The sequence below is a fragment of the Haliotis rufescens genome, unplaced genomic scaffold (genome assembly GCF_023055435.1).
Source record: "Haliotis rufescens isolate VD_foot unplaced genomic scaffold, xgHalRufe1.0.p SCAF_26, whole genome shotgun sequence".
Taxonomy (NCBI): Eukaryota; Metazoa; Mollusca; class Gastropoda; order Lepetellida; family Haliotidae; genus Haliotis; species Haliotis rufescens.
This window is the reverse complement of record NW_025963957.1, coordinates 1,648,113-1,675,188: the sequence shown is the minus strand read 5'-3', so window position 1 is coordinate 1,675,188 and position 27,076 is coordinate 1,648,113. Positions and strand designations below refer to the sequence as shown.

At 40.1% G+C, this 27,076-nt stretch overlaps 2 protein-coding genes across 2 annotated transcripts; one reads left to right on the top strand and one right to left on the bottom strand.

Moving 5' to 3' along the window:
- Positions 1 to 9,033: 9,033 nt before the first annotated feature.
- On the bottom strand, positions 9,034 to 14,451 carry LOC124141460 (toll-like receptor 4). The gene is made up of 2 exons (XM_048402524.1): positions 14,381 to 14,451; positions 9,034 to 11,628 (listed from the first exon to the last, which is right to left on the bottom strand). The coding sequence occupies exon 2, from the start codon at positions 11,621 to 11,623 to the stop codon at positions 9,173 to 9,175; it is 2,451 nt and encodes an 816-aa protein (XP_048258481.1). The 5' UTR covers positions 11,624 to 11,628; positions 14,381 to 14,451; the 3' UTR covers positions 9,034 to 9,172.
- Positions 14,452 to 19,397: 4,946 nt separating this feature from the next.
- Positions 19,398 to 25,113, top strand: LOC124141457 (toll-like receptor 4). Its single transcript, XM_046509483.2, has 2 exons — positions 19,398 to 19,460; positions 20,933 to 25,113. Exon 2 carries the CDS (start codon positions 20,938 to 20,940, stop codon positions 23,395 to 23,397), a length of 2,460 nt encoding a protein of 819 aa, XP_046365439.2. The 5' UTR covers positions 19,398 to 19,460; positions 20,933 to 20,937; the 3' UTR covers positions 23,398 to 25,113.
- The last annotated feature ends 1,963 nt before the right edge of the window (positions 25,114 to 27,076 follow it).

Genomic DNA, 27,076 nt, shown 5'->3' with positions numbered 1-27,076 from the left:
AATGCTTATAGGTTTGTCACTGTCATACCATGCTCGTACGTTTTAACAATGTAGTAAACACCAAATACCTGCATTACTTCTGTCTTTCTTCCCACATTAAGCTAATACGCCGAGATGTAATAATCCCAATGGAATATTGTACAAAGCGTCGGTAAACCAACCCCCAGTCACTCATTAATTGGGTGTGTTACTCGTGCAGGTAATTGCAAGAAAGACCCGTGAAGATCCGGGGTAGAATAGGTCTTCAGCAACCCATGCTTGCAACCCAAGGTGACTATGCTTGTCGCAAGAGGCGACTAACGGGATCGGGGGTCAGGCTGCTGACTTGATTGATGCATGTCATCGTATTCCAAATGCGTGGATCGATGCTCATGATATGAATCACTTGATTGTCTGGACCAGACTCGATTATTTACAGACCACCGTCATATATCTGGAATGTTGCTGAGTGTGGGTTAAACAACGAAGAAACAAACAAACCTGCAAAAAAATGCGTTGGCCATACAGGTTAATTCCGATGCAAATCCTATTTAATAACGCGATTTCCCTGGAACTAGATATATCTTTTAAGACGAAGCTTCTTATTTCCTGTAATATCCTTCCCGACTCTCTGCACTCGCATCATCGTCCCGCTTAGCACGACATACGGGTATAGCTTGGGACATATACAATTCGAGTGAGTGAGTATGGTTGTACGTCGCTTTAAGCAATATTCCAGCAAACTGACACCAGAAATGAGCTTTACACATGATACCCACGTAGGAAACGAACCCGGGACTTCGGCGTGACGAGTGAACGCTTTAACCACAAGGCTACCCCACCAACCCGGTTATGCTTTGGGCAAACTTCTAAACCCCAGCGTAATTAGGGACCAGGCGGTTAATAATTCAACAACCCTTTTGCATAAGCTACCGTCACTAATAAACTGACATGCAATATGATTTTATGTTCTTGATAAAAAATTCATTTCAATACGAAAAGTACTAAAACGGGACCCTTCGTTTTTGAGCTTTTATGTACGCCAGGGAAAAACAATTTAAATCTAAAAACCGATTCTTATAAGAGGAAATACGGTAATTACAAACAGACTGATACCGGTTTTGATACCAGTGAAATGGAAACAATAACATTAATTATTGAGGCTAAAGAATTGCAATGACTGCAGTACGATTAATCGCTATCTTGTGCAACGGTCTCCGGTTCGAACCTCAGATTCGCCTAATATGTTTCTTGGTTTATCCGCACTTTATTGTGATCGCGTGTTACTATTCAAAGCGGTGTTACCACGTATTCACTCACCTATTACCATCCTCGGTTATCCAGGGTGTTATTATGTCTCCATCCATAGTGACATATACTACTCAAAAGAAGTTAAAGAGCACCCGATACTTTCACGTCATGCCGTGACAGATTAACTACAGTAATACAAAAAATCGGATGTCCTTTAACTTCTTTTGAGTAGTATATTTGTTTATCATAAAGAATGGACTTATGATACGCTGGGTATTCGATGATGACCAGGAAAGACTTTGTTTAATTCTTGAAAAATATTTGTCATTTTGTTTTCCTCGTCATATTCATACGTTTGTTTACGTAGAAAACGGATGCCTTGCACAATAGCTGTGACATGTGTGTAACACCCTGTTGCCGTAACAAGCCAATATGTCTTCTATGTCTATTTACAATACTATTGTCCAATTATTTCAGAAACAAAGTTGTTTACTACGTGGGTGTATACTGACATCGGAATATGAATGTGTTTTGTACAAACGCTATATCTATCTGGTTAGTGATAAAGTAATTATCAGAAAGTGTCACTTTATGTTGTTGTATCGTGTCAAATGTCAGTCGAAGTGTCAATGTACATTTCGTGTGATAAAAACCATTATCACCATTCTATTAAATGGGTTTTCCCACCAGGGGTCGGTCGCTGTTTAATCTATCAGTACACAGACTCTTGGCGTATTATTCTGTACATTGGATCAAGTTGGCCATAATATTATTCTCAAATACGTCTCCCCAACAATAAAATTATCAGAACAAATAATATTTTCAGATATCAACATGGTAACAGATTCATTTTACAAGATCCGTTTTTGTTCTTTTACTTTTGGTTGTTTGTTGTTTAACGCCGCACTCAGCAATATTCCAGCTATATGACGGCGGTCTGTCAATAATCAAGTCTGGACCAGACATTCCTGTTCTTTTACTGAAAGACATGAAGTATAGTCTATAGCTAATTATGAATAGGCAAACATATTTTCAACAAGTAGCCCAAGTTGATATAAACATATATATTTCCATAAAGTGGAGGGATTGGCAAACAAGCAAAGTTTTGCTTATCTGAATACCTCTCCCAAACATGATCCACATACAAATTACAATGTATTAATCGGGACATAAGAAATAGCACACATTATATGATTGGCATTAAAGATGGGTATGGTTCTGTAAGTGTTCAATTACTGGATTATCTTTCTTAACTACAGTTACATTATTATTTACATCCAGCACAACAACATCGCAGTGTCATATAGGAAAGCCAACATCTCAGACAAAATCTCTAAATCGGAAAGAAGATAGAATAAAACTGTGCACAGATTTCAAAATTTCACGATTTGTTACAGTCGTTAAATGTGAATTACCATTTAGAATTGAATTTAAATCGTATCCGTTTACAAAATAATACGTATTTTGCCTCACTGTACTGTTTAAGGGACACGTAAGAAAGAAATGAAGTGCATCTTCCGTGTGATAGCCACAACAACACCTCGGGCTGTCGGATATAAATCTGGCAAATTTGTCGGCGTTAAGATCACTGCACCCAAGCCTGAGACGGGAGTGTATAACCTGACAGAATCTTGATCAATAATTTACATCAAAATATATACTATCCCTATCATTGCTTTTTATAAAACTGTTAAAACGTCCCAAGCTACTGGCATCGGTGTATTCAATAGGTAGTGAGTTCCAAATATTAGCTATATCTGGAATAAATGATTTGGCATAATGTTTTGTTTTACACTTTATGTTTGGCAGCTGTGAGCTGTTTCTTAAATTATAGTCACTTGCGTCCGACCCTCCATTTGGAACTAAAAACTAAGAACAAGAGATAATCCGGTACTAGATTGTTAACCATTTTATAAAAGATATTTAACTTTTGAAAATGCCTTCTTTCTTCTAATGGCGTAAGATTTATTTCTTGTAGCCCAAGTTTGCTGTGGTAGAGATGAATACATAATATATTTTCTATGAAATCAACGACGGTCGTCTACCCGGGGGTAATGCTATTGCTCCAATCGCATGGTGTCATTGTCATGTGTATACAGGAGTGGCCCAGTCACACTGTAGCGTATTTCCCGAAGACTTACTGAGAGGAACATGTATATGCTTTAATGTTAATTATATACATTGCCTGGCATTAGAAACTATACACGTGAAAATTGGATTTTATCCCCAAATTACAAACGTTATCAAAACATTACTTGGTTGAAAAAGGTCCAAAACACCACTATGATACCCGTAGCAAATACATCAGCATCGAATAACCATGTCTTGTTTGTTTAATTTTAAGCCACCATCAAACATAAGAGTGTACTTTCTGTCTGCCCGACAGTCTACCGCCGGAAAAAAACAACTAGACTATCACAGATTTAGATTTACAACAAGCATATAGCCATACAAATATATCACAAAACATAACAATAAACTATAAAACGGTCTTATGTCTACAGCAGCCTAAGTTAGGCCGCCATACTAGGGACTATAACGTTGTACATAAAAACTGTATGTTCATTTTTATTAAAAACCGATAGTTAAATAAGAATTAACATAATTAAAAAGGTTCTTGACTGCTTTTACACTAAAATATTATACCCTTTGACAATATAAAATACATACATGTTCATATTAATATTCAGGGGTATTCCCGAAAGACTAGTTTTTAACTAAGTTAAATATACCCATATGCGGTTAACGAAAGTACGCAGCTGTAATGGATGCATGTGCATCAACACATACATGCATGCAGACATGTACATTAATGTTTGTGAACAAGATACTTAACGTCTGGCTTACCGTTTCTCGTTGCCATGGTTTTGGGGTTGTGATTAAAAAATCAAATTTAACTCTCCCACGTGCATCATTCTTGTCCCACGGAAATAGTAATAATCTTTATCTACCTCTCGTGCTAATGTGTTTTAAGTACCATTAAAGACAATACATGCTTAATCCAATTGTATAAGCGTTCGTAAAAATAATAGCTATTAATTCCCCACTCCTCGTCCCGAGAGAATTAACACCTGCAGCGTCATTGAACAATAGGCGATCTAGAAGGACTATTTGTTTGTTTTTGTAAGTTGTTCTTTAATTTCGTCGTCGTCAGATTAACTTGTGAAGGAAAAGGATGACATGGGTGCCAGTTTTTTTAAAGACGATACTGTGACACGCTGACGCAGAAAAGAGGATTAGGCAAAGATGTGACTTGACACAGAGAATAGGGACTTGACAAGAAGAATGGTGCATTGGCGAGATATCCTTGCGCATTGAGAGAGTCTGAACGTGGTTTGTGGTCATTATATAAGGATTATCTCAAATCTGCTTTAAATGTCGCAAAAGGCTCTATGACAAGTTTTGTTCGTCTTGAAATCAACCTGAACCCATTGCGCACTTGTTAATGGAATGTCAAGACCATGCCTTAGCCCGGGCTAGGTTAAAACACGATGCGCTATCTGTCGTAGATCTCCTAAAGCCAAGAGATGCAGTAGCCAAGGCCAAACTTTATTTCTGAAAGATGGGCAACTACTCAAACGTATATAAACAGAGCAGCCAAAGATAAAAATAAAATTGTATCAATATACGAAAATAGAAATCATATCAATACAAAAACAGAAATTCTATTTATACCCAAACTCGCAAATAGATATGTGTACCCTACTCACACACATGAGTCTCAAAGAGGGACAGGTCAGCCGAAATTGCAAAGGCAGAAGGCTACGTCTTAAACACTTAAAGCAACAACAACAACAACAACAACAACAACAACAACTTTAAATGTTCGTTCATCAGTCACAGAAAGCGAATGAGGTGAAACACTGTATTTTTGTGGATAACAGTCGTTGATAAACCGACTCACGCAGGAAAAATCCGTGCAGAGCTCGTTCGCCACGTGCATGTATCAGTTTATTTTGCCGCCCAGGGAAATTGAAGTTGTCTTAGAGTGAGTGAATATGGTTTTATGCCGCTTTTAGCAATATTTCAGCAATATCACGGCGGTGACACCAGAAATGGGCTTCACACATTGTATCCATGTGGGGAATCGAACCTGGGTTTTCGGTGTGTCGAACGAACACCTTAGCCACTAGGCTACCCTTCCGCTTCAGCTGTGCCTGAAGTGGTCGTCAGAGCACTGACAAGTGGGATCAACTCAAAGAGCACATTTTTCACGTGCGCTGTGTGTTGGCATATGAACATTTTGCCATGACTATTGTATAGGCCTAAAGTGGTTGTATTCATTTACAACAGTTTAGAAAGTGGATATGGGTTTGCATGTGGTATTTTCAACGAACGAACTGCAAGACGAGGTACATTTCGTATTAGGAATTTGTACAAAATTATGGGTTGGGACGAGGGTATGTTGTGAGGTGAAGAGCGAACACTTGCCTTCTGACGTCAGGAGTTTACAACAGGTGAGGTGAGTGAGTGAGTGAGTTGGGTTTAACGCCGCTTTTAACATTATTCCAGTTATATCACGGCGTGTCAGCTTAATGTGGGAGGAAAGCCCGAAGTGATGCAGGTCTCAGACGTTTACCACTTCAATGAAACCCACAAGCACGGGTATGGTGCTGACAAAACTAGAAACATAATCGGGGCGAACCGGGATTCGAACCCAAAATCATAGGTTTCTGGCGTGCCCAAGGGACGCAACTCTGCACAGCGATTCGCGGCGCCTTAGACGACTGGGCCACCCGTGCCACCGGAGGTGAGGTGAGGTGAAATAGGGTTTAACGTCGCACTCAAGATAATTGCACTTATATAGCGACGTGCATGTACGCGTGTGTGTGTGGCCGCTTGTACCAGTCCGGACTAATGCCGATTTTATAGTGCTATGCCGCAGTTTGACATGAATATCCCACTCAGACACAGTATACTCAGACACAGTATACTGACTCCGAGCTGACCAGTCCTTATTTTAGCCCCTTAATGCCGAGCGTCAGGCAGGGTAACAACAAGTACCATCTTGGTTGATGCATGTCATCGTATCCCAACTGCGTGGATCGATGATCATGATGTCAATCACTGGCTTGTCTATTCCAGACTGGATTGTCCGGCAAGCATGGGTTGCTGAAGACCTATTCTGACCCGGATCTTCACGGCTGTTGTGGATTTATTGTCGCCCTGTCCTTGACAGTAGGGATTATGTTTATCACAGCTGCCCGTCGTCATATAGCTGAGGGAGGCGTTAAACAAAAAACTCAACAGATTACAGAGTTGGTTTATGTTAAAATATGACTAATATATGTCTGATTCTTAAATACGGGATACGTGCGTCACAAGAAAATATGGACACACAAGAGAGATACCAGTGATTATGCCTACGACTTGTTCATCGCTCCAAATATGTAATGAAGTAAATATCGTTATATATATATATTCAAGCCACATGAAATGACCAGTGGCGTATACCACTACCTGTGGCTATCATAGTGTAGCGCTCCTTCAAGCAACAGGCTCTGCTACTGTCGGGTACACCCGCAAACCCACTGTAGTATACTGGCATGTTTGTCATATTTCATACCGTGGTATCAGTACGTCAGTCACGTACATCTTCCCCGGTGATTGTGTTTCTCGAGAGGTAAATACACATCTATGCGAGCCACACTCGGTACGGGCGGTATCAATGTTTACATTACCTATTTGCAAATCACGGCATGAAGATTATCGCAAATCCTACCATATATGCATTTCATAACAGCACATGCGTTACAACCTTCACAACTGAGATACGTTGCTATCAATCACAGTGTAAGGGATTCTCGGACATTGAGCTGATAACTTTTCAAACTACAGGGAAGATCTCTATCCCTTATCAAAATTCTCAACCGTGTTGATTTCTATATGTTACGAAGGCAGTATTGAGCAGCTGAGAGAATTGTTTTTAGGGTGAATGTATTGGCTTACTCACGTTTGTTGAGATGGCATGACATTGACAGTTCCTGCATTAGTTGTTGATTACATAAGTCATAACCATTTTTAAATCTTAGCGATCATGCATAAACTATGACGCGCATCAACATAAGAACCTGGTCTTTGAAAGGCATTTAGAAGTGATACACATAAGGAGGAGAATTTATGGATGTCAACTTCTGTATTATGAGGAACACAACGTTTCGGAGTATATGCTTACTCCTTCATCAGGTGAATGAATGCTATGAGGCAGAGAGCATAGATATATACATGTAAGGACAGGTAAGGACAACAAAATTAATAAGATAACAAAAGGTGGAAAATAACAAAGGGTAGAAACTGACAAGGGAAGCCAACAGATGATTGGCGCTGATAGGTGATTAGCAATAGACAGTGGAAGCCAACACTTCACAGTAATTAGACCGGTGAAGATTCCGAGGTAGAATAGGTCTTCAGCAACCCATGCTTGCCGTAAAAGGTGACTGTTTGTCGTAAAAGGCGACTAACAGGATCGGGTGGTCAGGCTCGCTGACCTGGTTGATGCATGCCATCGATCCCAATTGCGTGGATCGATGCTCATGATATCAATCACTGGATTGTCTGGTCCAGACTCGATTATTTACAGACCGCCGTCATGTAGCTAAAATATTGCTGAGTGCGGCGTTAAACAACAAACCAACCAACCAACTTTGCAGTAATTAGCGCTGATACGAGTATAGAAGCCAGTAACTTAAGTTATCATAGATCAGTAATAGGCAATGGACACTGGACAAACGGGAGGCCGGGGGTTATTAGCACTAATAGGTGAAAGAATGGACATAGCGATGGGCAAATGGACGCCAGCTAGGTAATTAGCACCTGTTTTGTCACGACTTATTCCTTATTTATTTTGTGTATTACGAAGAAATAGAAAATACGGACTTGAGCCAGCACCTCGTGTTTTGAAGGGCGGAAGAGTATATTATACCTCCGCTTCGCCTACTTACTGTCACACGAACACAGGCGAAACTCATTGAGGGTGTACGTGGCTTATATACAGAAAACATGGGATGAGACATATCAGACATGCCGCGAGGCCACGTTGGATTCACTTCACAAATAGGCCCTGTCAGAGATGTTTACGTTTATTTATGTATTTTACAAAACAGCATAGATTTATTTTGACATTTTCTTTTTCGTTACAATTGATATATGTCACCCACAAGGAGAAGAGGAACCTTATGGGTGATAGAATACAATTGTGCTGTGACGTCAAAAAGAAAGACCTTTGACGTCAACTAACTTCTGTAAATATTGCCATGTGTGCGGACTGCACAAAAAAATAATTCTCTCGTTAGTTCGTAATATAAAAACCAAATTTCAAAACATTTCAATTAAGCAGACATTATATAAAAAAAACTGCAAACATTACCTTAACAGTTATTAATATGAAAATGGGAAATAGGTCCAAATGTTTGATGCCACGCATCTCATGAATTTTAGCTTATGAATTGCATTTATATTGTCCTACGATACCGTGATCTAAATGTGATTTTTCACCCATAAACTTCGTAATCTCATGGTTTTTCGAAATTATGTACATAAAGAATAATAAAAGCATTTCTTACATCATTATATAATTTACAAACAAACAAAACATGGATTTCATTCTTAAAATTTATTTTCCATTTGAATGACAATAAATACATTTTCTCAAGAGGGGTATTAGACTCTCTCCCACTCTCTATATGTAAACCAAAGGTACGACATATAAATCTGACTAATATTGATTTAATTTGTTTTATTGATTTGTAAAGAAAGATACTTCTTTATATATATATATATATATATATATATATAGAACTGGCATGTAGCTTTTATAACTATAACGATGAGATAGACTGTCAATGGATCCTTGTTTGCTTTTGGTCGTGTGAAAGATGAAGCTTAAAGGTTGCATAAATCACTTAGAACGTATTGGTTATCGTTTCAATTACACACACAACCATTATTGTTCCAAATTTGCAATCAGTTTCAGATGTTTCCACAACGCTGTCTCTTGGGGGTATTCGTCCACATGTATAATGAAGTTCTCTTCAACCATGTTTAACAGACACTGAGGAAGGTCCTCTGCTTGGATGTCCCCCACCAGTAGGATCAATATCCGGTTAGGAATGAGGGAATGCATGGAGTATATTGCTGCATTGATAGTGAATTGTGACCAGGCAGAGGGGTCTTCAAGGAAATCATGTGATACAACAAGAACGGTCTTCCAACTTTTATTGATACCTTCTATAATTCCGTCAGCAATGTCATGACCCGGAAGTACTTCACGATCTTTTAAGAAGAGACGCACAGGGTGATTACAAAGCTCTAATGCAGGCCGAAGTTTCCGATAAACAAAAGGAATGTCAGCTTCACAATATCCGATGTAGAGTGTGAAAGAAAAGTCTTTTCGAGTAAGATACTTGACGCCAAACCCAAGTGTTCCCATGAAAATGTTTTTGAATCTTGTTGGGTTCTTGGAGATAAGATATATAGTTACAATAGACGTCAGGAAGACAGTCAAACATGGGACTGTGAGAGTGAACATCCATATACCAGTACAGTGACGGTAGATGCCGATGTAATCCCTGACAACCTCAACAGTTCTTGTCATTTGTCCGTTGTCCTGAATACAAGGGAAATTCCTGTCAAACTCATAAATTACTGGTGAGTCCATCAACCACAGGATAAAGTCCAGATTTTCACAGCCACAAGAAAAAGTGTTGCCTTGAACTATGACTTTCAAACTGTTTCTTTCAGCTGAGAAATCCAAGTCAGATTGTGTATACTTATCCAAATGTCTTATCATATTATATGACATGTTCAGAAGCGTGAGACATGGAAAAGTAGTTGTCACAATAGGAATGGTGTCAAATCTGTTTTGCGAGAGATTAAGATATTTGATTCTATTTTGATTTAGGATGAATGGGAATAAGTGTAGGCCATTCAACGAAAGATCCAAATATTCGACCACTTGAAGTACATCAAAGATATTCCTTGCATTTAACACATCATTGGCAAATTGTAAGTTGCACTCTTTCAAAGACAAAGTTTTGACGTTTGAAAATGACTTAAAAAAGTCTTCAGTAACATTGCCAAGTTTATTTCCAGATAAGTCAACGTGACTTACATTTTCCAACCCTTTCAAACGAATACGATCATGTTGCTGGTTGTATCCAATAAGCAATGTGTCAAGATTTTCTGTGTTTGTAAACGTGATTTCATCAAAAGTAAATGACAACATGAATGTCCCTGTTACATCAAAATATTGAAGGTTTGGGGGTAGCATCAGAGTGATATTCTCACCTTTTCTTCCATCTTCGTCTTCCCATACGTTTGGATCAAATGTATGATGTTGATGACCAATGTCCAGATGTCCGAGTCTTGAAAACAATGCAAAAATCACCAAAACCCCTAAATCTCCAATCAGACGGTTTTCTGAGAGATCCAACACTTCCAAACATTCACGAATGGGTGACTTGTTGAAAGAACTTGTTTCAATTAAACATATCTGGTTACCTTTCAATGACAACTCAGAAACACATATCTGAGCCAAAAAGCGTGTGCTGTATTCTGTAAGGATACGATCATCCACATCTTCCTTAAAGCGAGGTTTGGTTTTAAATGTGTTGTTCATCCATATTCTTGTCATGTTCCTTCCAACGAGAGGATAAAGGAGATGTAAAACATTTTGGATGCCAATTTCATTGTTGGTTAGTTCCAGATGTTTTAGGAAGAGAAAAGGCTCAAGAACACCAGTCTCACAAAATGTTAAATGATGACAGTGATTAAGAAGTAGTACCTCAAGTTTTGTTTCATTTAAACTTTGAAATGTTTCATTTGTTATTTTTTCTAAAGAACAATGGCCACCATCCATCTTGAGAACTTTGAGATTTGTCAGGTTGGAGAATCCAGACCCAAAGACAGCATCTGGAACGGGGTCAATGTACAGGCTGTGGAGCTTGGTGAGGGGAGCTAACACCAAATCTGGATATGCTTTCATCTTGTTATTCTCAAGATGGATTGTATGCAAATTTCCAAGGTCACGGAAAAGTCCTTCGGGTAAGGAGTTGTTGTTGTGCGACAGTTTGTTGCTTGCAAGAAGCAGAGTGGTCAGACTGAATGCCCCCACCAAGGCATCAGGCTCCATAGTGATAAGTGAGTTATTGTTCAGGTTTATGTACTTAAGACAGCCATAGTTTTGAAATGTAAAATTTCTAACAACTGTAATCTGATTGTCACTGATGTCAAGAGAGGTAATATTCCATGGAAGGTCGTCAGGAATATACAGGAGTTGTCTCCCTCTACAGTCAACACACAGCCCGCGATGTTGCTCATGGAAAGTACAGACGTGAGTGTTGACCTTTGAGATCCTTACTGCAACCATTATGAGAATTCCGATGACCGCTGCCATAATGACTGGAAAAGAAGAAAAGAAGATTCAATGACATATCTTAAACGGTTATAATGATAGCATCTGAGTTCAGTACGAACAAACCTTGCATAATTTGCTAGTTATACAGGAATCAATTCACCGATGATGGTAGTAAATCGTAATCCTAATCCTATTGCTAATAAAGCCGTGAAGATCCGGGGTAGAATATGTCTTCAGCAACTCATGCTTGCCGTAAAGGCGACTATGCTTATCGTAAGAGGCGACTAACGGGATCGGGTGGTCGACTTGGTTGAAGCATGTCATCGATCCCAATTGCGTGGATCGATGCTCATGATTGTCTGGTCGATTATTTACAGACCGCCGTCCTATAGCTGGAACATTGCTGAGTGCGGCGTCAAACAACAAACCAACCAACCTTCAAAGAAGGATGGAAAGAAGGTACATGACTCTGTGATCCTCAGAAACTCGGACGCTGACCTTTGCTGACATGAAAGGTAAAAGCGATCAACAAGCCAGTGTAAGTATTCACAACAGGTAATAACAGTGAAAAGGGAAAATCAGAAATCGATTCACATTATTCTCTTCCGTACTTGAACAACAAGGGATATGCGTCTTTCATGTTTCTTTGTAAAATGTAGAAACGACAAAGTAAGATTGACTGTAGAAATATCCAAAATCCCACGCAGCAATAAGTAGGATTTAAACAGTTACTCCAGATATAAGTTGGTTCAGTTTATTCGCGTGACACTAAACATTCCACAAGCGCAGTGTGGGGCCGAGTAAGGTATGTTAACTTTGACAAAGTTCTGCGTGGCCTGTTATTGTGACTTGAGGTGTTTTCTGTCGTAAACGTTGCAACTTACGTTTTTACCACTAATGTTATCTTGCCGAGCCGGTTGCACTACACGATACCGTAATCGACATTAATGTATGGCTTGGTGCGTGCAATGGCGTCCCCTTGGGGTGAACAAGGCGAGGAAGAGCATCTGCACAGCAGTGTGACTGTAGAATGTTGCTATGTCCCCATCGATGGGCAACATATGTACTTGTTGTTATAAAACGTTTACAGCGTTGCTCAGGTCTGTGGTCAGAGACAGATATAATTCAAGAGGCATCAACGCCTCCCTTGCAAAAAGCTTTGTGGCTTCTGTCACATGTCATATTTCTTTCCAGGGAACAACATTCAATTATTCGACAAGTTTAAAGAATCTATTTCACCGATCTATCATTCGCGTAGATGCGCCATCGTGATTGAGAAGAAGGAAAGAACAACGTTACCAAGGATACAATATGCTTCGTGATCTGCTGTTACGCGGTTAACACTGAATTCATGCAGTATCATGCTGTGCAGTGGTGTTCGAGGTGTCATGGAGGTAGAGGAATACGCCGAGTAGACACCAGTACACTGACATGCAGTATCCCCACCCCAGTGGTGTTCGAGGTATCATGGAGGTAGAGGAATACGCCGAGTAGACACCAGTACACTGACATGCAGTATCCCCACCCCAGTGGTGTTCGAGGTATCATGGAGGTAGAGGAATACGCCGAGTAGACACCAGTACACTGACATGCAGTATCCCCACCCCAGTGGTGTTCGAGGTATCATGGAGGTAGAGGAATACGCCGAGTTGACACCAGTACACTGACATGCAGTATCCCCACCCCAGAGGTGTTCGAGGTGTCATGGAGGTAGCGGAATACGCCGAGTAGACACCAGTACACTGACATGCAGTATCCACACCCCAGTGGTGTTCGAGGTGTCATGGAGGTAGAGGAATACGCCGAGTAGACACCAGTACACTGACATGCAGTATCCCCACCCAGTGGTGATCGAGGTATCATGAAGGTAGAGGAATACGCCGAGTAGACACCAGTACACTGACATGCAGTATCCCCACCCCAGTGGTGTTCGAGGTATCATTGAGGTAGAGGAATTCGCCGAGTAGACACCAGTACACTGACATGCAGTATCCTCACCCCAGAGGTGTTCGAGGTATCATGGAGGTAAAGGAATACGCCGAGTAGACACCAGTACACTGACATGCAGTATCCCCACCCCAGTGACGTTCGAGGTATCATGAAGGTAGAGGAATACGCCGAGTAGACACCAGTACACTGACATGCAGTATCCCCATCCCAGAGGTGTTCGAGGTATCATGGAGGTAGAGGAATACGCTGAGTAGACACCAGTACACTGACATGCAGTATCCCCACCCAAGAGGTGTTCGAGGTATCATGGAGGTAGAGGAATACGCCGAGTAGACACCAGTACACTGACATGCAGTATCCCCACCCCAGTTGTGTTCGAGGTGTCATGGAGGTAGAGGAATACGCCGAGTAGACACCAGTACACTGACATGCAGTATCCCCACCCCAGTGGCGTTCGAGGTCTCATGGAGGTAGAGGAATACGCCGAGTAGACACCAGTACACTGACATGCAGTATCCCCACCCCAGTGGCGTTCGAGGTCTCATGAAGGTAGAGGAATACGCCGAGTTGACACCAGTACACTGACATGCAGTATCCCCACCCCAGTGGTGTTCGAGGTATCATTGAGGTAGAGGAATACGCCGAGTAGACACCAGTACACTGACATGCAATAGAATACAAAAACGAGCAGAACTTGAAAAAATAGTTAATAACCAATCACTGCAGGTATCACCACGGGAACAGCACCTGTTAAACGAAGTGATCTGACACATTTGATAGGAAAACAACTGCAACAGCTCAGATACTTGAATCCAAAGAAAAAACAAATAAGTTTCGTTTACTCACCTCTTTGGAAATATGAATAAAAGACAAACTGTAGCTAAGGTTTGTGCTGTGTCTTGTAGTGCGAGTCGCTTCCTTCTTGTTCAATGTATTACTTCCTTTACCAATCGCTTTCCTGATACTAGATATGCCATTGATTACATGACAAGCTTGTCATTTATCTCACTACAGCTATAAAGATGTCATGATTGAGAAAAGGAAAAGGACAGGCTTGTCATTTATCTCTCTACAGCTATAAAGATGTCATGATTGAGAAAAGGAAAAGGACATGCTTGTCATTTATCTCGCTACAGCTATAAAGATGTCATGATTGAGGAAAGGAAAAGGACATGCTTGTCATTTATCTCGCTACAGCTATAAAGATGTCATGATTGAGGAAAGGAAAAGGACAGGCTTGTCATTTATCTCGCTACAGCTATAAAGATGTCATGTTTGAGAAAAGGAAAAGTACGAAACTAGCACACTGAATTATTATACTTTAAAGACAACATTCTTTATTGAGAGCGCCTTTTCATGAAAAGTCATGCTGCAATTGTTGGTGGATATTTGCGTCCCTCAGCCATGACGCTATCGTTGGGTCGGATCCCATATTGGCCCTAATTATCATTTCAATATCATGCCTTTGTAGGTGAGGTGAAATTGGGTTTAACGTCGCGTCCAAGATTATTGCACTTATATAGCGACGTGCATGTACGTGTGTGTGTTTGCGTGGCTGCCTGTACTAGTCAGGGCTGATGCCGATTTATAGTGCTAGTTCACTGAGATACCATGCCTCAGTTTAACATGATTACCCCACTCAGACACAGTATACTGACTCCGAGCCGACCCGTCCTTGTTTTAGCCCAGATGCCGAGCGCCAGACAGGGTAACAACAAGTACCATCTTTTAACATCTTTTGGTATGACACGGCCGGGGATCGAACCCCGGACCTACCGCTCTCGGGTGGACGCTCTACCACTAGACCACGGAGGCGGTCTCCTGCCTTTGTAAGGTAAACCTCTATGGCATGTGTCAATTTGGTCTTGATGTGATTTCTGAACGCCAAGTTAAACAGATCAAAATGCTCCGAAATGTATACACTGAACATATCGTGGGGATTCCGGATTAAAACTGGTTCCAAATAACTTCTGTTTATGTGGATTGGGTGCCATGACTTGTTGACTTGGTTGATTGCATCGTATATTACACAGAAGCGTGGGATGCTTCTCATTATATCAATCACTGGTTTGTCTGGTCCTAACGTGATTATGTACAAGCCGCAGTCATGTGGATGAAATTGTCGTTTTGTGGCGCCAAACAACATTCTTCTAGTGCCTCACTGCACACTGACCGATCATCTGATGATCTATACATTATTTGGACAATTGTTCCACTCGGAAGTGGCAGACATCAATGTATTTCCTGGTTCATGTTAATAGTACATAAACAGTAACTGGTGAAAGGAAACTTTCGAATGTAAATAGTCATAGTGAGCAAAGGGGAAGTATCTATATCAGAGGTTTTTCAACTTAAACGGTTTTAGAATAATTTTCAAATATGAAGTTTACACGAAATACGGCGTTTCCATTGGACGAGAGGTTGGCCACATGATGTTCATAAGTGTATGAACGACACATTTTGAAGTTCATACGTTTTTCACGAGATTGTATTCTTGAAATGACGTAAACACTGACGGACTACTTCAAAATTCCTGGGGGAACCCCGGGGAATTCCTCAGCACGAATAATTACAGAGGCGTTTTTTTTATATCATTTAGACCCTTTAATTATGAACTTAGTGTTGTAGCATACATTGAGAAACGTCAGAGTGCTTGAGAGCATTTTCGTTCACGAATATCCTCGCTACGACCCATCCGAGGAACAAAACGCAGAAATTCACTTCCAAACTATTATGGTAGCCACTCGATTCGTGTCAGTCTACAGCTATATATGAGTGAGTGAGTGAGTGAGTGAGTGAGTGAGTGAGTATGGTTTTACGCCGCTTTTAGCAATATTCCAGCAATATCACGGCGGGGGACACCAGAAATGGGCTTCACACATTGTACCCATGTCGGGAATCGAACCCGGGTGTTCGGCGTGACGAGCGAACGCTTTAACCACTAGGCTACCCGACCGCCCAGCTATATATGAATTTAGCTTAGTATCTTTTTGACACATCTTTACAATCACCTTTCAGTGATCAATTGATCAATAATATCTAACACATGTAACCGCCACAGGTTCATTAACAACTTCGGAAATATCTCCTGTCACGTTTATCGTGTCGTCCATTTTGACATGTACATGTATTACGACGCGCTGTCATTGTGACTGGCTTACTGAGGTAGTTCTTAACATACCTTTCTCATCAAATGATAACTGAATACTTTTGTTGTGAAGAAACTACAAAAGATGTTCCTACAGGGCGACTTGAGCATATACACGCTCATGTCACCTCTCTTTTCGAGGAACGACTTCATTCAACGATACAGATGGTGGTTGTATGGCTGTCAGTGTAAAAATTTCAAGGCCTTAGATCGTCCTTATTTCCTCTAGTATTGCAACATGGTTAAAAGCGGACATCTCAACACCAAGAAAAGAAAAGTATAGGTTTTAGAATTGATAAACTTCTTAAAATACAAAATAATGCTCATTTAGATTGCAAAATAGCACTGTCAAAGTGCTTATCCCAAGAGATATTTCTAGAGAAAGTTATGCCGTAATATTTATACGAAGTAACACATTCAACAGGAGGTTACCTAAAATACCACTTCTCCGATTTAGAAAGTACAAAGGATTTATCAAAACTATCCGACATTACAGACGTAGCTGAATCAGCAAAGTACATGCCAAACGCTGAGCATATATCCTCTGGCGTGGTTGAATAAATCCCATTAAAAGTCCGTGTTAACATTTGTACATTCTGTCTCGATGGACGTTTGGTCACTTTCACATATCCATTAATGTCAGCATCCAGCAGCTTGAGTTACTCTTTGATAACATCTATGTGAAAGTTTGGGGTAAGTCATTCAGGCAAGAAGTAGGCATCTCCATCTTCTTGGTTTCTGTAGCAAGAAGGAAACGTCCTTTTAAGCAATCCGAATCGAGCATTCTTTAATGCCATGGTAGAATTAGGTAGTGATTTATATGAAACACGTGCTCATGATATGGTCGGGATCGTAGAATTGACCACGCTTTAAACTAAGAATGTTAAATATTTTGGGTCGCTTTTAGTTTATGAGACAAATAGTGTTCGGTCACACTGAATGTGAACGAGAAAATACCTTTGATATGTACTGTGAGACGTCTACTAAAGCGGACATATTTTTATTCTTTTTGCGAATCGACTGGAAACAGGAATATTGGCTAAATATATGTGACCATGTTTCCAACAGACAAAATCTAAATTAGAAAGAAAATTGATTACGTTAGAAATACTAAGCTTGTTATAAAATCCGTTTACATTCTAGCTAAAGATGGAGCACCCGTGTAGGTGTGCGCTGGGTCACACCCGAGTCACTAGGGGTGTGAATCTCAGGATGAGGGTCGCAGTAGGTGTCAGTGCAGAAGGAGAAGAGAACGGTTTTACCCTGTGTGACAAGATCTGCACTTCATTCTTCATACAGATACGTCACTTTATCTGAGACCAGCTTGTCATCCGACAAGTAAACCCTCAACCTCATTTCTGGAGAATATAATTTATAAAGGAAGAACCAGCTTCCTCCTGGTTCGTATTCTGTAGGTGTAGTCATTGGATACTTTTAGCTTTGAATCATATTTTAATAAAACATGTGCCGAATCAAATATTGCATCTGTGTCATATCTGGATAAGAACTTTTCTGATAGGGCCTGACTATTGTCGTGAACGTGGTCCACGTGTTATATGAAAAATGTATATCGTCAATTTGATATTCAGTCATATAAGGAAATCATATAGAAAAGAACGCACATGTTCCTCGCACTGAAGAGGGCTTTCCTCGGGGTCACCAGGTATACCGGCGAATAGCAGGTAATTCCGAAGTGAATACCATCTCACTCTTGTCTTATGCCTCTTCTTACCACTTCAATGAGTTCAAATGAGTTTATGCTCTGGTAATGTTCATGTATGGTAATGTCAATTACTACAGTTTGTTCCGTTAGGTTTTCAGTAGCTCCAGCAACAGAAATATCTGCCGGCTCTACCTGGATATCACCAGTACTTGTGAGGGTAGTCTGTCTGGAATTAGGTTCAGGATTACTCTCCACATCACCAGCTAGGACTACTGTGTTTACGAACACACTGGCACCACGAAAGTGGGCCAGAGGCATCATCCGCTTGCAAATACTTATTTTCAAACATGTACATTGTCTCCTTTAAAAAGGAATCTGAATAGCTCGAATTCACCAGGAACATCTTTCGTCACTGACGTTAAATTGTAATCTGTCTTATCAGTGTTATCAGTAGTGAATTCAACTTCCCAATGATTCACAAAGCCATCGTATGCACGATACCGATAAGCGTAACGCTGCACATAAAAAGAAACACAATAAATTAACAAAATTATCCGGCGTCAGATGGTTCATGAGCACTTGTCTACTGGGTCAGTTGGATACTTTTCTGAAAAATAATGAAGACACGTAGCCTCGTTAGTAGGACAAAGTAGGAGGTAGTCCAAGATCTCTGCAAGGACCAGGTGGTTCATGTTCCCGTGTCTACTGGGTCAGTTGGATACTTTTCTGACAAATAATGAAGACATGTAGCCTCGTTAGTGACACGAACGCCAGTATGCATCCAGCGAGGATTCAATACATGCCATTTTCAAGCATTTCCTGTAATCAATATCCCCTCTATATGCATTCCAAAGGTTTCCTTTGTCAGTTATTATCCGTCACTATCAACGGGAAGAAGGAAAAACACTGATAAATGCAACTTCCTTAATCTTGTTGAACAATTGCCTTTGTCATGAATTGAATGTTGTTTGACGTCACAATATGAACTAGAATGTTTAGGAAAGCTATTGGCCATGAGGAAAATAGATAAATGAACTGAGGCTACTAAAAAATATACACTAAGCTAGAAGGGAGCCAGTCGTACACAACATTTCACCTCGAGACACAGCACAAACGTAAGCTACAGTTTGTCTTATTTTTATATTTCCAAAGAGATGAGTTGGTTTCTCTTCCGCTGTTTAGTACTGTTGATGATACATTCGTATTACAGTGTTAGTACAAAAGTATCTGTCGAGGAATAATGATAGGTTTTATAATTTATTTGCTTTTTTCAGAAAGGCTTTTGACTCTGTAAATAGAAAATGTCTTTGGTATACCATTTTTTAAAGAAAGGAATTCAAGGTAAAATATTTTAATGTTTTATTGGAAATGTATTGTGAGGTAAAATATGCTGTAAAACATACACATATATTTCTCATTACTTTGATACTCTTAGTGGTGTATATCAGGGCTGTCTTATAAGTCGTTATCATTTCTCCCTTTGGCACTGAGTTGGACGCTATGTTACATGAATATAATATGATACATTTTTGTTAGTCAAGAACTTATGGATACGCAATAAACCATGTCACCAAGCCGGACCACCCGATTCATTTAGTCGCCTCTGACGACAAGCATAATGTGCTGAGGACCTATATTCTTACCAGGCCCCCCACTGATCAAAGGTGATCATCACAATGGGTCGAATGAAACTGGCAACTCGGGGTAGAATGTATCACTAGCACCACATGTTAGTCGTAAGATGCGACTAAACTGGAAACCCGTGGGCATTCCTATTTGGAAGTGATCCCTAGCACTGGCCGGAAGAGGCGACTAAATGAAACTACTTGTCAGATTCGGGTACTTGGCTGATTGCGTGTAAACTTATCCCAACTGGGTGGAACGTTACTCAAAATATCATTCACTTGATCGTCCGGCCTTGACAGGCCGCCGTAATACAGCCGAGATATTGCTGAATGCTGTGTTAAACTAACAAGCAAAAACACCTCAACCCAGACTCGTTTATTTACAAGCCACCGTTTCATAGCTGGAAGATTACTTGAATAGTGAGGCGTTTAAACATACAAAGCAATTTGTCATTTATTAACATTGATTGAAAACAAATGATAATGTATATCATGTTTATGTTTAAATAGCAGTTGTGATTTTTCTCATGTACGTTTTTTAGCTCCGTTGAACAACTAGTTTATCTTACTTTGTTGTCCCTACAAAGGAACCAGAAACGCGAATTATTACTTGCACATGCTGCTAGGTTAATATTATAGTCACTGACTTGGTATCGCCACTGCTATTGTGTTTCATTCTGCCATTGTAATTGTACTGCCATTAAATTGTACTCTAGAGTGTACTGTCATTGTAATTACCTAGTTAATTTTATAATACAGTTGTTAATTGAAAAACATTTCATTGTTGATTTCACACTGAATTATTTTGAGTAAAGATTTCCTAATTAACTTATTGTTTCAATCTGAAAGTCGACACGTAACCAAGTGTTCTTTAAAATAGCGCGCATACAAATTCTACACATTCTAAAAATGTCATTATAAACGTTGTTGGGAAGTCATCACCTCGTTTATTCTTTTTCCAGACATAATGGCAGCGGCAATCGGAATTCTCATAATGGTTGCAGTAAGGATCTCAAAGGTCAACACTCACGTCTGTACTTTCCATGACCAATATGGCGAACTGTTTGTTGACTGTAGAGGGAGACAACTCCAGCAAGTTCCTGACGACCTCCCACGGAATATTACCTCTCTTGACATCAGTGACAATCAGATAACAGTTCTGAGAAATATGACATTTCAAAACTTAAACTGTCTTACGCACATAAACCTGAACAATAACTTACTTATCACTATGGAGCCTGATGCCTTGGTGGGGATATTCAGTCTGACCACTCTGCTTCTTGCTAGTAACAAACTCTCACAGCACAACAACTGCTTACCCGAAGGACTTTTCCGAGACCTTGGGAATTTGCATACACTCAATCTTGAGAATAATAAGATGAAAGCATATCCAGATTTGGTGTTAGCTCCCCTCACCAAGCTCCACAGCCTGTACATTGACCCCGTTCCAGATGCTGTCTTTGGGTCTGGATTCTCCAAACTGACAAATCTCAAAGTTCTCAAGATGGATGGTGGTCATTGTTCATTAGAAAAATTAACAAATGAAACGTTTCAAAGTTTAAATGAAACTAAACTTGAGGTACTCCTTCTAAATCACTGTCACCATTTAACGTTGTGTGAGAGTGGTGTTCTTGAACCGTTGCCCTTCCTCAAACATCTGGAACTAACCAACAATGCCATCGGTATCCAAAAGGTTTTACATCTTCTTTATCCTCTTGTTGGAAGGATCATGACTAGAATATGGTTGAACAACACATTTAAAACCCCTGCTCGCTTAAAGGAAGATGTAGATGACCGTATCCTAACAGAACACAGCACACGCTTTTTGACTCAGATATGTGTTTTAGAGTTGTCCTTGAAAGGTAACCGGATATGTTTAATTGAAACAGGTTCTTTAAACAAGTCACCCATCCGTGAATGTTTGGAAGTGTTTGATCTCTCAGAAAACCGTCTCATTGGAGATGCACGTTTTGTGTTATTCGTTGCGGTGTTCTCACAAATGAGATACCTGGACTTAAGTCATCAACATCATACATATGACGGAACTTTAGGCAGATGGGAAGGAGCAGAAGGGAGGAAAAAGGGGAACCTCACACTGATGCTACCCCCAAAACTCCATTATTTTGATGCAACAGAAACATTCATGTTGGCAGATACGTATGATGAAATCACGTTTACAAATACAAAAAATCTTGACACATTGCTTTTTGGATACAACCAAGAACATGATCGTGCTCGTGTGAAAGGGTTGGAGAATGTAAGTCACGTTGACTTATCTGGAAACAAACTTGGCAATGTAACTGGAGACTTTTTTAAGTCATTTTCAAACGTCAAAACGTTATCTTTGAAAGATTGCAACTTACAATTTGCCAATGATGTGCTAAGAGCTCGAAATATATTTGGTGCTCTTAAATTAGTGGTATATTTGGATCTTTCGTTGAATGGTCTCCAATTATTCCCATTCATCCTAAATCAAAATAGAATCAAATATCTTCATCTTTCGCAAAACAAATTTGATACCATTCCGATTGTGACAACTACTTTTCCAAGTCTTACGCTTCTGAACATGTCATATAATATGATAGGACATTTGGATAAGTATACACAATCTGACTTGGATTCCTCAGCCGAAAGAAACCGTCTAAAAGTCATAGTTACAGGCAACACATTTTCTTGTGGCTGTGAAAATCTGGACTTCATCCTGTGGTTGATAGACTCACCAGTAATTTATGAGTCTGATAGGAATTTCCCTTGTTTTCAGGACAATGGACAAATGACAAGAACTGTTGAGGTTGTCAGGAATTACATCAGTATCCACCGTCACTGTACTGGTATATGGATGTTCACTCTCACAGTCCCATGTTTGACTGTCTTCCTGACGTCTATTGTAACTGTATACCTTATCTCCAAGAATCCAACAAGATTCAAAAACATACTCATGGGAATACTTGGGTTTGGCGTCAAGTATCTTACTCGAAAAGACTTTTCTTTCACACTCTACATTGGATATTGTGAAGCTGATATTCCTTTTGTTTATCGGAAACTTCGGCCTGCATTAGAGCTTTGTAATCACCCAGTGCGTCTCTTCTTAAAAGATCGTGAAGTACTTCCGGGTCATGACATTGCTGACGGAATTATAGAAGGTATTAACAAAAGTTGGAAGACTGTTCTTGTTGTATCACATGATTTCCTTGAAGACCCCTCTGCCTGGTCACATTTCACCATCAATGCAGCAATATACTCCATGAATGCCCTCATTCCTAACCGGATATTGATCTTACTGGTGGGTGACATTGAAGCAGGGGACCTTCCCCAGTGTCTGTTGAACATGGTTGAGGAGGAATTTATAATACACGTGGACGAGTACCCTGAAGATCAGACAGCGTTGTGGAAACATCTGAGAGAGATTGCAAATTTGAAACAATAATGGCTTAATAAGTGGTATGATAATCGGTTACTAGGCTGGTTAAAAGTGATGCAATGTCTTTTTTCATTCGTGTTACCATATACTGATCATGATCTCTGAAGGTATTTACTTTAGTACCTTACGTCCAGGAGGCCTGTTGTGAACCACTGCCGGGGATTCATCTTGGAGTGGATGTACATTACATACAGGTATTTTCTGTATGAAAATTCTGTATGTCACATCCCAGAACCGTCTATTGTATTCGTCTCCAGATGTTTAGGAAGCTTTTTATGAACCACTGCCAGGGATTAATTCTGAAGTGGATATATATTACGTGCATGTTGTACAAAGAATCATTGCAGTGTTTTGTAAGTGAATACAATGTGTTTTGCTGAAGTAAACATGTGTTTTATTCACATTAAATTAATCACGGTTTCACATATTCCTTCACAACCCAAACTATAGTAAAACATATTTATGTCATATGATTTGAACTGTAACCAATGCATGTCTACAATTGTAAGTCCCCAGAAAACTGTGCATGGAGAACGAGGCGATTGAATGGATCAGGTGGTCAGACTCGGTTGATTGATATGAACTACATAGATATGGAACAGAAAACCCATTTTGATGAAGCTTGGCCAATCTGACCAATGACTAGAAATATATGAGTATATTTTCAGCGCTTCAAGATTTACTGTTTTCGTTGAACTGACAACTGTAGACCCACAAAACATTTTCAGAATATCAACTAAAACGATTGTGTTGGGGGTATTATTATTGTTTTCAAACATTATCGGGAAGATATTAATTTTGTCTCTATTGGTTCTACGATTACCTCCATGACACAGAGGCTGTGCAGGTGATCAGGATATGTAAAATAATATTAGATGTCATCGCCAGAGAATAACCAATTATCAGCTGAAACAGATTCCATGTTGGTTGTGGTGTGTTTGATTTGATTATTGAGGATATTGATGATTTTATGTCATCGCTAAGACGCTTTTGTTAAATCTAAATGGTGTGATCACTTCTGACATGATCATCATAACGTAACTCAAATCACATGAGTTTGTGAGTGAATATTGTTTTACATATGGCTAATTACTTTGTGTAATTAAGACACAAAGTCATCAAGTTCACTCCTTACAACAAGCTGACATTAGTTAACTATTATGACAGTGGCGTTGGGGTAGCCTAGCGATTACAGCGTTTGCTTATCCTTTGGGTTCGATTCCCCACAAACATACAATATCCATTTTTGGTGTTCCACGATGAGATAATTCTGGAATAATGTTATAATCAGCGTAAAACCACAATCGCTCACTCTTATGACCAGATTGAGATTATAGTGTCCTTCGATGCCGCGGAATCCGCACAATGGCGCTTGCCAGATTGGAAAGGAGGAAAGAAATTAATTGTTGGCCTGTTTCTAAGCTCAGGGCAATATTGAATGACCGCTTCATCCACTTTCCGTCAAATGATAATACCATCGTTGTGTGTCACAAGCTGTCATGAAACAGCGTAAAACTCAACATGTACTCAACTTGACAATGAATGTATGCTGAGTTGAGGATGTCACTCTCAGAAAATATTTCAGTGTAGAATTATACATGAACCATTAGGAACCGCATACAAATCATATACATGCATAAAAAGTTGGGTAAGTAAATTTAAAGTTTAAAGCATTTTTGTTTGTGCAGTCAATCTATGATGAAATGTATATGACCTATTGAATAAACAACAGTCCGACTTCTGCAGGAACATGCCTCATGTCATGTTAAAATTACTTTTCTTCTCTGTACTCTTCCTGGTTCATACACTTAGCATGACAAGAACACTGTCAGGCCAGACCCTTTTGTTGCATTTTAGTTCACGATTTTTCATCGTGAAAAAATTGGTCGGAAAGTTGATAAAATGCATTATACAGGATTCGGGGCAGTAAGGTGATATTTTTATTGTCAAATATAAATTGTCAATGCAAGAGAATATCCGCCAAAACAGATTCCATTTGGCGCAAAGGGAAAAAATAGCTCTAAATACATGAATGGACCTCTGAAAATCAGTGATGACACGAGGTGTTCGCGAAAAACCCTTCTTATAATATTCCTCTGAAGTTTCGATTTGTTGCAGCTATCACCAACACCAACACCAACACCCTTCCTCCATGGAATGTCATGGGTCTGATACATATTCATAGTGGCCAACATTCCGCTCGAGTGTTTTCTTTTTCTGCAGTTACAAGCTTAGGAGTGGATACCCTGAATGATATTATAATATGACTGCCAGAATGAAAGGGACTGCATGTTGTCCATTGATGGGTCACTCGACAGTACTACAGTTACAACACACTTGCGCCAAACGTTATGGCGTTTTCGAACTATACTGGTCCGTTTTGTAACTGACGAGTGACCTTTAGCAGCAAAAGATAACAATAATGCAATGGCAAGGCATGAGTCCTGACCTTTCCCCATTATGAGCTAGTCTGGGACGTGATCGGGAGACGTTTGTTCGCACATGGCACAACGGACTACTCCTGAAAAACTATTTGGTATGCAGGCCAAAGCCAGGCATAATACACAGTCGTACAACGAATCTGCTGCGCTTGACAGATATTCAGGCGAGACAAGTGGAAAGATCCCAATCAAACAAGGTGGAGAACAAGACTGTTTCTTGTCTACATTAACGTGTTTATAATCCATCTTGATGATTTATAACACGATGCCCTTCCAACTGTCTTTCATCAATATAATTTCCAGATTGACATATAATGAAGAACAATCTGGCGAAGTAGTTGAATATCAATGAATTATGTTCTTTTAGACTTACTAACAAGGTATAATTGCAGGTTCCGTTATCAGTACTCATTTGGAATCCTATAAGGAGACAACTTTGCTGAAAACGGCCACTCATCCAACTACTGCCCACCGTCAGCGTCATTTAACTTGTGATCTTTGCAGTGACATTAACCAATCGGTTAGGTAGGACAACGTGTTGCTATTTATATATGCAGGAATGTAGAGGGGTGGTGGTGGTTGGGGTGGAAGTGGGATGGGGTGGAGGTGGGGGGAGGGGCACGGGTGGCACAGTCGTCTAAAGCGCTGGGATTCGCTGTGCAGAGTTGCGTCCCTTGGGCACGCCAGAAACCTATGATTGTGGGTTCGAACCCCTGTTCGCCCCGATTATGTTTCTAGGTCAGCACCATACCCGTGCTCGTGGGTTGCACCGAGGTGGTAAACGTCTGAGACCTGCATCACTTCGGGCTTTCCTCCCACATAAAGCTGACACGCCGTGATATAACTGGAATAATGTTAAAAGCGGCGTTAATACCCAACTCACTCACTCACTCACTTGTTTACTGAGTCTGTTAGATACTTTTCTGAAAGATAATGTAACCAGGTTGTCTAGTTAGTGACATCAACGCCAGTACAAATACCATATATTAGGTCCCGGGTGAGGATTCCGTGCTAGAGGTCACCCACACATCTATCAATGCATGCACATGTGATATCCGACCCGTGAAGATCCCGGGTAGAATAGGTCTTCAACAACCCATACTTTCCATAAAAGGCGACTGTGCTTGTCCTTAGAGGCGACTAACGGGATCGGGTGGTCAGGCTCGCTGACTTGGTTGATGCATGTCATCGTATACTAATTGAGTAGAGCGATGCTAATGGTGTCAATCACTGGATTATCTGGT